Raw genomic sequence first — 11,517 nt, 5'->3', positions numbered from 1 at the left:
ATTATCATTTAAGTATTATTAAGAACTTAAAATTAGTAATTTTCCTTAAAATTTCGTATTTGGCCATGAAATTTGTCTAAAATCGTAAAATTACGAAAAATTAGTAAGATTCGGCAAGTATGTTGGGATGATCCCAGCTAGCTCGCATCGTCTTAAGAAAAGAAAATCTATGCATAGCGGTGCAGTCTAAACGTAATTGGAGACTAATATTCATTTTTAAGCCCTTTGTCATCTGTTCTCTTCAGATCACAACATAAAATATGAATATTCCACGGTTCCATTACAGCCAATAAATATCAAATATTGGGGGAAACTCTCACTCATTGTTAAAAAGCTTATGTATTCAACATCACAACGTCAGGCAAGGAACTTGACTTATGCTCGTTTCTTAACTATAATATGGAACGATCTGCCAAAAAAATAAATAGTGACAGCACCACGTCATGAACAATTCCCCACCACTCTGAGCACATACAACATAAACTAGAGCATTTTTATAGAGCAATATCCACTAAACGTACTCAAAGCGCTTTACAAAAGGTCCCTGACCAGCAGCAACGCGTAATGTATAGAACGAAACATGACACCTGCTAGGCGACCTTTCATTATTTTTTTTTCAACAGAGACAACGCTGTTAACAGCCAGGTACTCATTTTACACTTGAGTATACGGTGAGAGAATGTGAGTAATGAGCCTTTTCCTAGGACTCAACTATGCACCAAGCGAGGCTCGAACCCAGAACCTTCCGATCCAAAAGCGAGTGTCATACCACAAGACCACATAGCCGCACAACATGACACAGCACTTATCGCCAGCATGATTATGGCATTGGGTGCCAGAACGAAAAAGAACGAAGAAGAATGTAACTCTTATGAAAGACACTTATTCATATACTAAAGTCACAACAAGATCTTGACACCTCAAAACTCTGGCCCAGGACCGTGACCAATGGAAACAATTAACAACATGGATGGAGAGAGTAGCTACACTCATCAAGGTTTTTAAAAAAATCTTTGACTGAATAACACAATTATCAGCAAGCATCATTTAGACTGCGAGGCTTACTACTTCTTGGTTGTATATTTTTACATGTTTCTACATTTGCATATTATATATATATAGATGTATACATTGTCGCCATTGATTCTCAACTTTGTGTTAGTACATTTTTATGCATGCCACGTCTGTAAACGAATTTCCATTTTTTTGGATGAATAAAGTATATATTATTATTATTACTATCATTACTATTATTATTATTATTATTATTATTATTATTAATATTACTTACTTACTTACTTATTTATTCATATTTAAATTTATAACACACACAACAGCAGCCAAGAGAAGATTTAAAAAAAATTTTTTTTTTAAAGCCCCAACAAATAAAACATAGCTGCCACCCTACCAAGCTTATTAAGAAGGAGTTTTGGTCAGAAAATCAGGAGATACGGTACTCTCAATCTGAATAATTTAATTACAATCGATATCAGCCATGTAGAGCTATTTAACTTCACTAAAAAGAACGGATTCGGTATCGGCCTTTCCGATTATAAATCTACCACAATACCAAACGAAATGGAGGACCGGAATTTCACGTACATTACTGAAAGAACCGAAAAGACCCGCATGGCAGGCTAACATGGGTTCTAGGCCTGGGCCTGGGCCTGGGTCTACAGTCAGGCTACTGCACGATAATGTGGGAAATCAGTGTAACAGGCGGGAGCGAGGGAGATGAACTAAAAATGCGGGAGTCTCCTGCAATTTCCGGTAGGATTGGCAGCTATGAATAAATGATTAAAGAAAAATGTTAAAAAGAGGAAAACCCACTGTACTGTTGACAGACGCCAACAACTTTCCATTGAAAGGCACCATGCTGTAGGCTGCTCCTTGGATCTCTTTCTCTGCCACCATTGTCAGTTTGCCTGAAAGAAATCAAAGAGGGGGGGGGGGGGGGGGGGGGGGGGGGGAAATCAATGATTTGGACCAAATTGGAACAAGATGAATGGCAACAATAGTTTAGTTGTTAAAGTGTTCAAGTTAGAGCCAAACCGAGCTGATTAAAGTTTGTGTAGTTGGTTGTAGATCTTCACTTTTTAAACACTAAAGATAAAATTTAAAAAAGGTATAATTAACAGACTATATTATAATCATTATCATTAATATTATTATTATTACTATTATTGTTATTAATATTATTATTACTAAATCATTATCATCATCATCATTATTATTATTATTATTATTATAATTATCATTATCACTATTATTATCATTATCATTATTATTATTACTATTATTATCATTATTATTGTTATTGTTATGTATAGCAATATTCAGGTTAAAAGATATATGGGTCACTAAGACATAATACATACCTTCATTATAGCTGAACACAGCGATGCGTCCCGCCTTAGGTTCTCCTTCCTCAGGGTTGACCACAGCCGTCCCTATGATGTAGTACGGGTTTGGATCATCTCCCATGGTGGTGGACACAAGGCTGGTGGCGTGTTCGTTAGGGAGGAGGGTGTGAGCGTGGAGAACTGAGAAATAGAGTTTTAATTTTTTTTTAAATTTAACACACTTTATACTACAAATAAAATTTTAGAACCCGCCAATCTTTTTAAAACACACCCTTTTGTGATAGGAATCGATGAAACAGACAGAAGGATGATGAAAGAAAGAAGTATTTGTTTGTTTTTAAGGGTTTTACGGCACTTGCAACACATTAAGGTCATATCAGCGCCAGTAAAAAAAGAAGAAAATGGGACAGTAAAAAGTTATAGAATTACAATTAAAGCATCCAAGAAAAGATAAGACAAAGGGGAATTGGTTCAAATAGGAAACAGATGTAGATTCCAAGAGAACACTATCAAAGTACTTAGTCTGAGATCACCTAAAAGTCTCATCCAGACACAGGCACAGAGTTTAAAATTGTTTAATTGAACAGAGTGTCATGACCCAAGATCACATAGCCGCACATACAAAAAGAAAAAAATAAATAAATAAATAAATGGTTCAGATAAAATTATCAGTGCTGATGGTGGCAAAAACTGAAAAGGGAGGAAAATTTTGAATGATTGCCTTTAAGCTCCATTATTTTTACAGCATTTCCCCCCCCCCCCCCCCCCCCCCCACACACACACACATTTTTAGAGCAATTGAGATGATAAACTATCATTGATACTCTAGCTAACCTCTAGAGAGTGGGAAACTGCACCTATTTGTTCCACCACACATCAAATCTCTCACTGCCAGTACATTTGATTGAGGGAAATATAACTTTTTTAAAAAAGAGGAAATTCCTCCTCTGGCTCAAAAATCGCGGATTTCCACGAATCCGAGGGAAACCATCAGCATTGAATTATATTTCGACAGAGCTGCCAACCCCATCTGATGAGAATGTGTACAATGGGACCTCAAAATGGGGGAGATTTCATAAAAATGGGTACAATCCTGAAATCGACGGAAACTAACCAATGTGAAAGTAAGAAGAAGATATACTTACATAAAGTCACACCGCACAAGCTCACTTGCAGCAACAATGATGTTCCCAAGACTATAATCCGATCCTTTCAGAATTCTACCTCCCAGCATGAAGATCATAATTGGTCAAAAAATATATGAACATCCACTTGGTCACCAAGGTTTCTCAATAGGCTAGTAATTACAACTAAAGAAAACAAGTGACTCCGTACACTGAAAATGGGTACAATCTTGGGGGAAATGTGTACAAACGTACAATCGCTGAAAATGCGTACAATTCCACATTTTTTGCAGTAGGTTGGCAACTCTGTGTAACATTTTCTTACCTTCAAAGGTGCTCTGTCGAAGAATGAGGAGGGAATAAATAGCCTCGTCAGTCAAGGCGTGTTCTCCAGCACCAGTTGAGGCAGTGCCCAACAAGATCTTGGACTGGGCTGTCGATGTATTGAGGGCTGTCAGACTGGCTGGTGGGGGGAGGGGTTCGATTCCTGGCAGATTCTTCTCCCCTCCCTCTGTCCTGCCACTGATGACTCCGAAAGTCTGAGTGGGTTCTTGATAGGCAATGCGTCTAGTAGGAGATAAACATCATTTACAAAAACGAATATTGTTTGCATCGACAAATTGATAAATGTTCACTGCAATCATCATTTGCGTTTTCTTAGCTGTAATCAATTTTTTTTTTAAATGCCATTCTGATGACACAAAAACTTTGCTAGTCTATAAATATCATAAATATATTTAAGAAAACCCAAAAATCGATAAATAAATAAATGAATAAATTCAAAAATAAATAAATAAATAAATAAATAAATAAATAAATAAATAAATTAAAATGAAATAGAATAAAAAAGCAAATATATTAAATGTAAATTTCAGAGCCATGTGAACAATGAAGTCAATTCTATCTCTATTCCTGTGGAGTGCAATGGACAGAGAAGTTACCAAAATTAACTTTACAAATTAATATTCTACGCAACATTATTAAATACGCCTGAACAAATGCTTTGTGGCACCAAATATTTCTTTTTAACACAATGTATTGAATCAAAAATGTCTATTTATTTCTGCTGGTGAAGCCAAAAATTAGTATTTTTACGAATTTTTCATAGTAGGAAGGACTGCTTTCTATTCTTTGGACAGGCATTTGTTCACAAAACACCCGTCCTGATTAAATCAGAGGTGTCATTCTTATTTTCTAAGCATTTCTTCACGACCTCAAAAGTGAGTGGAAAAAATATATATTATCATAATTTCATTTTAAGGAGCATCACACACAATTTCAATAACAATAAATAAATGTTACGACTGTGGAGATGGATCAGGCATAAGGAGTGAATCTAGATATTTTCTGTAACTCATTGTACAGTGGTAAAAACATGACATGATGTGTATTCATTGCTTTCTAGATTCTGATTTCACATATCAGCAGAGCTGCCAACCTACAATGCAAATCAAGCAGGATTAGATTAATAAATTGTTGGTTTTTTTTTAAATTTTAATTTTGACTTAAAGTCAGGAACAGGAAAATCTATGTGTCTATCTGGAATTTAGTAATGTATTTTTGTCTTTATTGTTTTTTGTTGTTGCCTGAGAAGGGTTTTGAGCCCAAAACGTTTCACGTTTGGTATTTTGTTCTTTTTTTTTTTTGAAGCTGTTATATTCATTTTTTGTTTATGACTTTTTACAATCAACAGATTCTAGCAGCCTTGTATCATTTTGACTTGTGAAAAAATGTGAGTTGGCAGCTCTGTAAATCTTTCAGTTTTAAAAAAAATTGATCTGGATCAACAATTTTCCCTTAGGTGATGACAAAAATTTGAAGAGAAGGAAAATGTTTTGTTTTTGAAGAGAAGTAAAATGTTTTGTTTTTAAGGGTTTACGGCGCTTGCAACACATTAAGGTCATATCAACGCCAGTAAAAAGGAAGAAAATGGGATAGTAAAAAGTTTAGACCTGTAAATGAGCTCTATAAAAATTGACTGAAACTGAAACTCTTCGTAATTCGTCGTAGCGGTAAAATCCAAAGAATCAAAATGAAAGGTAAACAGCAAGCTCACTTGAGCAAAGCAATGGCAGAAAACTAAATTGCGAGGGAATTAATTAGGCTACTTACCATTGTTCCTTGTAATTAGGTACCCAATCAGTGAAGAAACTTAGAAACGGTCAACCAGTTTGTTTACAACATGAGGTAATCGAGATGTGCTTGTAGCAATCATTTAACTTTCGATTTGAAGGTGTCTACATAACGAACTTCCGGTGTTTCGAATTTTTCTTTCTCATACTTTTCCTGTCCTTCAAGTAAATGTGGTCAATTTTGGCTTAGACGAAACAGTGAAATTTATCGCTCGGCGGCTCAGTTAAAATTGGCTACGACAGGTTTCGAAAGTGAAAAAATAATTTCACGAAGGCTGTGTGAAAATACACTGGGGTGTGTTCAGACACGGCAATTCTAAAAAGCGTCGCTTAGCCTTAACAATATATATCCATCATTAATATAAACGGCCCATGAGCTATGCGTGGGGCTGTGGAACATTCCTAGTTAGCTTTTCAGTCAATCGACTACGATTCATGAATTCTTTCTTTATTCATTTCTTTCTTCCCTTTTTAAAAATAGTTGAATTTGACGAATTGACTGATTTCAGTTAATTGACTGAGAATTTACAGGTCTAAAAGTTCTAGAATTACAATTATAGCATCCCTGAATAAGGCAGACAAAGGGGAAGAAGAGAAGGAAAGAAAAAAATTCACATACCATGTCTGGGGTAAGGATAAAACAAATGGAAATAATAAGAACACAGAACTAAAAATTTTAAAAAATAATAAAACATGTCAGCAGTACAAAAAAAAGTCCCAAACAGTCAAATTACCTGGGAGTTTCTCGCAGGGGAATGGTTCGGATGTGGAGCTTCTGAATCTCATCAATCGTGCCGATGATAAGGGTTGTGTCGTTAGCCAAGGCTAAGCTGTGAACAATAGATTGGATGGAAGAAGATGTAAATAATATGTAATAACAATACTCTTTTTAACACAAAAATCTGACTGTACTTTTTTTAGCTTTGTTTCGTAACAGAAATTTAAACCATATGTGCCTCCAAATCTTGAATCACAAGCACGTATTATGAAAGTGACACACAGATCAATTGCATTTTATCTGACGTTTTATTGTTTCCTGGGTTCTTTTAGGTGTTTTTATTTAATTTTTTTTTTTTTGGTCTTTTTCTTTAAAAAAATTTTTTTTAACCTCAGGAATGGGAGACACCCAATGTTTGTCGTCACTTTGCCACTTTAGATTTATCTCCATCTTTTAAATACGACAATAAACAGGTAGAGGGAAATTGAGGGTTGGGAGTTTTTTGTCATTCTTTAACGGTGATCAGATTTCACAACATTCTATCAAACAAGCTTTTACTTTGCATAACTTTGTGTTAGCGATTTCATTGTTCGGAGACCCCAGGACCAGACATAGAAAAGAACACATACAGATCCTACCAGCAATCTATCGATGTGCCATGCCTAGAGATCAACTCAATTTGCAAGGTTTCAACTCTCATTTATATAAATAATTACTTGCACATGCTTTGGAACTGTTGGTGCAGTTTAATTTTGGCATACATCCTTTTCATGACAAATTATATTTTCAGTTATTTATTTTCCTTTAAAAATTCAAGTGGCAAGAAAATATTTAAAAATTGGCCCCTCAGAAACTGCATACCACCAATAAAATTTGTACAAGTTTATGCATATCTGATGCCTCCTAAAGTAGTGTTTAACAAGTAAATAGGCCAAGAAAAGCAAGTCTACGATTGGAAAACAAAAGGATATGAAACACTAAAAAACCTGCTGCTGGAGGAAAAAATAGAACATATGAAAATCTGCTGGACTAAATATAAGATTTAATGACAAGTGCAATACCGCCTAACAGGTGTCATGTCCCGTCCTACATGTTACATGTTGCTGTTGGCCAGGGACCCCTTGTAAAGCACTTTGAGCACGTTTAGTGGATATTGCGCTATATAAAAGCTCAATTTTCTTTAAAGGCCAAGAAAGGAAAATCTTCAATTGGAAAACAAAAGGATATGAAACACTAAAAAACCTGCTGCTGCTCTAGAGGAAAAATAGAACATATGAAAATCTGCTGGACTAAATATAAGATTTAATGACAAGTGCAAACTACCTGTCTGGATAGCCATCCGAGTGCAAAGGGCACATGTGATTGACCTCTTTCAAGTTGACGTTGGAGAAAACCAGCTTATGGTTGCTGGAGTAGATGACGGTTGGACGGTCGGAGCAAGCGAATACGTTGGTGCTGGACCACGACTTGAACGTCTTCAGGATGGTGGGCTGGTGCCCAGCGTCACCTTCTTCTTCTCCGACAAGGCGCCCGTCTCAGGATTCAGGTTGAAGTAGAACAGGGAACCGTCTCCCAGGGCACAAAGAAGATAGTGGACTCCTTCAAGACAGGCCATCATGATGGAACGTGGGATGATTTCTGGTGGCAACAAATATCAATTTTTAAAATTGATAAATGCATAAAAAGAGGTTTAAAAAAAATAAAAAATTCACACTCTCAACAACGAACATTGCCTAGGGTAAACATCACACTTGGATGAATGGGGTAATAAGTATAAAGAGGTAATATATTATAATAATAACAACAATAATAATAATAATAATAAGGAGAAGAAGAAGAAGAAGAAGAAGAAGAAGAAGAAGAAGAAGAAGAAGAAGAAGAAGAAGAAGAAGAAGAAGAAGAAGAAGAAGAAGAAGAAGAAGAAGAAGAAGAAGAAGAAATAACAATAACAATAATAATAATAATAATAATAATAATAATAATAATAATAATAATAATAATAATAATAACAATAATAATAATCATCATCATAATGATGGTGATGATGATGATAATAATAATAATAATAATAATAATAATAATAATAATAATAATAATAATAATAATAATAATAATAATAATAATAATAATAATAATAATAATAATAATAATAATAATAATCATATCTCTATATCACCTTTCGTCAAAACCTCAAGGCATTAAAAAAAAACAACTAAATTATTGTTTACCCAGGAAACAATTAACATTGTGAGACCAGATCAACCAATATCAAAACATTAAGAGCATAAAACGGACATCAAAAGCATCAATACACCAGTCGCACACAATAAATTTTAAAATTCAATGAATTAAGTATTTACTGAAAAGACAGGTTTTTAGTTTGTTTTTCAACTGCGAGAAATGGACAGTAGCAATTGCTACTACCCTTTGGATAGGACACTAGTCTATCGCAAAGTACTTCCCATCAGATCTAAAATAACCAGCTACCCAATCCTGATGGATGGACAGAAGGGTAAGAAAAGTCGAGCATATACTATAAATATCTATATTCAATAATTCCTTCATTATAAACTTTAAATATAAAATTCTCACCCCCTCCAAGCATTTCCACGTGCAAGGCCTCAAAAGTCGGGAGTTTAAAAAGACGGGCCGATATATCAGTCCACAAGCCGACGGCTAAAATATCAATCTTTTGATCCCCCGACTGCGGTAAGGATTTAATATCAAGACAGGCGATTTCATGTTCCACCGTCGTGTGACCCTTTTCGACGAATTCTCCGTCTCCAATTTCGAAATAAAAGAGTTCGCTGCCGGCGGCCAGCACGATGTGTGTGTCGTTGCTGCAGGCCAGGCTGATGTTTTTTCCCTGTGGATGTTTCCACTCAGAGGCTAGGCCTCCATTGCTGACGTAGGTGATGAGACGCATCGAGGTCTGAGTTATCTGGAAGGAAAAAAAAAAAAAAAAAAGACAATAAAAATAAAAAATTAAAATTGAGCTTTTATATAACGCAATATCCACTAAACGTGCTCACAGCGTTTTACAAGGGGTCCCTGGTCAACAGCAACATTTAACATGTAGGACGGGACATGCTGCCTGTTAGGCGATATCACAATTTTTCGGACAAAGACAACGCTGTTAACAGTCAGGTACTCATTTTACACCTGAGTACGGTGAGAGAAAGTGAGTAAAGAGCCTTTTCCAAGGACTCAACTATGCGCCGAGCGCGAGGCTGGAACCCAGGACCTTCCGATCCAAAAGCAAGTGTCATACCACAAGATCACATAGCCGCACAATACATCAAAGAAATAATTGGAGATTCTCAAGTGAAGCATATATATATATTGTCAACAATCTGAAGAAGTGTGTATCAGAGATGACACACATCAGCTATGGAAGATTTTCTGAACTTTTTCCTAACCAGTGAATAGGGAGAAAAAAAAGTAAATGTGTGTTATCAAAAGGTAGTGAAAACAAATAAGAATTCAACTTACCTCAACAGAGGATCATAATAATGGCATATTGGATCTGATTTGGAAACATATTGAATATATTCAACTCTTTCAGCACCATTGGCCGCACTGTGCGGCCAGAGCAGAATCTGTCAAAAAATCAACCATCTCGACCCTTACTTACTTTTCTTTTATCTCATTTTCCAATCATAAAATTAAAACAAAGGAGCCATCATTTCTATTTATTCAACAATTCATTTTTTGCATTGACATTCAAATGGATATTACTCAAAACAACCCACCTGTAAAATTTGGTTGTGGCAGACATTTGTGCACGTGAAAGTCTGGTTGTCTCCGTCGAACCCTGGTAATTCCGTCTCCTCCACTTCCTCTCCTGACAACTGCAAAACTCTGGACTGTCCGACGAATGACATCACCATCATATTGTCAAACTGCTCCGAGTTGACACGAAGTGGCCAGATACCTTTGATTCCCGGCAAGTCTATGCTGGCGTGTTCGTTGATACCAATGCCGTTGCGGATGATCTTCAGAGACCCTTCCTTGTAAGCCCCCGAGCACGTGACTAGCTGACCTTGACCCTGCTTTTCAAGGTCAACGACCACCATATCTACTATAGGACCCAAGTTGACAAAGGTCTCCATGACTTGGACGTAGGAGCCTGTCGAATCCCGTTTTGAGTTTAATTTGATGAGTTGGGAGTCGCCGAAATGGGAGCCAAGGTAGACGACACCGTTGTCGAGATACAAGATCTTTTCTGGGATTGTCGTCTGAAAAAAGAAAGTCAATGGATCGAGTCAAGATGCAAATATTATGTCATATTTAATTCAAAGTTTTTTTTTAAATTCAAAAACTTGTTTTAACTCTTAAATTTGAGAATATGATAGAAAGTTCTAGATTTAGTTTTAAAATAAAATCACCCAAGAACAAGGGGACTGGTTAAAGCAGGGAACAGAAGTAGATTCGAAGAGCACACGATCAGTGGACTCCGTTTGAGATCATCTAAAAGTCTCATCCTGACAACAGGCACAGGATCCAACCAAGAGAAGCTAACGTTTACGAAATATATTCAAAACAAACACTATAGCAGTACACAACAGATAGAGATGAGTTACATGGAAAAAAATATTATCTCTCAAAACTAATACAAAACATATGACTTGTCTTCCCCTCGGCCATAGACTCCTGCCAGGGCCAGGACAAAACCAAGAGTAATTTTAATCTAAGACAAGGACAGACAGCAAACTTGAAATATAAACAGCAAGAGTCATAGGGCACATTCATGAAGCCGCTTCATCCCAGTTTCTGTAGTGCTAAACAGAAAATGGTTATTGCTCGCTACCCTTTTCATACGACGCTAGACGATAGCAAAACACTTTTGACCAGATCTAACAGACTCAGCCTTTCATCTAATCACTGCCGTGTGGTAAGAGGGTCATAAAATTTTTAAAAATCTTGACTTGACTCAATCTCATTCCCTTTCCATATATGAAGCATGTGCCCTACCAGCTGGGTTATCCAGAACCCCTCTCCCTAAATATTAGTAATATTGCTGTATGTGTGTATGTTCATATATGAATGTAAATGTATCTGTGATTGAGTTTTGTGTGCATGTGTATCTATGTTTGTTTCTTCACACGTATTCTCAAAATTGTCAAAGAATGAATGTTTGAATGACAATTAACATTGTAAAGCGCCACTGAGCACTTATG

At 36.1% G+C, this 11,517-nt stretch overlaps 2 protein-coding genes across 2 annotated transcripts in view; both read right to left on the bottom strand.

Annotated features, from left to right (window-relative positions):
• The window catches only part of LOC144978006 (uncharacterized), a 63,788-nt gene that overhangs the window by 23,964 nt on the left and 28,307 nt on the right, over nucleotides 1-11,517 (bottom strand). The gene's annotated exons all lie outside the window — the stretch shown is intronic.
• Nucleotides 1,685-11,517, bottom strand: part of LOC144977908 (DNA damage-binding protein 1-like) — an 18,540-nt gene continuing 8,707 nt past the window's right edge. Inside the window, 9 exon segments of the mRNA XM_078923321.1 lie at nucleotides 1,685-1,783; nucleotides 1,831-1,925; nucleotides 2,379-2,543; nucleotides 3,813-4,054; nucleotides 6,354-6,449; nucleotides 7,661-7,832; nucleotides 7,835-7,975; nucleotides 8,930-9,278; nucleotides 10,090-10,575. Coding sequence (XP_078779447.1) covers nucleotides 1,685-1,783; nucleotides 1,831-1,925; nucleotides 2,379-2,543; nucleotides 3,813-4,054; nucleotides 6,354-6,449; nucleotides 7,661-7,832; nucleotides 7,835-7,975; nucleotides 8,930-9,278; nucleotides 10,090-10,575 — 1,845 coding nt within the window.

The sequence above is a fragment of the Berghia stephanieae genome, chromosome 8 (assembly GCF_034508935.2).
Source record: "Berghia stephanieae isolate SIO BIC M18660-M18661 chromosome 8, UCSD_Bste_1.3, whole genome shotgun sequence".
NCBI lineage: Eukaryota > Metazoa > Mollusca > Gastropoda > Nudibranchia > Aeolidiidae > Berghia > Berghia stephanieae.
The sequence above is the reverse complement of the archived record's forward strand: the minus strand, read 5'-3'. Positions and strand labels throughout refer to the sequence as shown.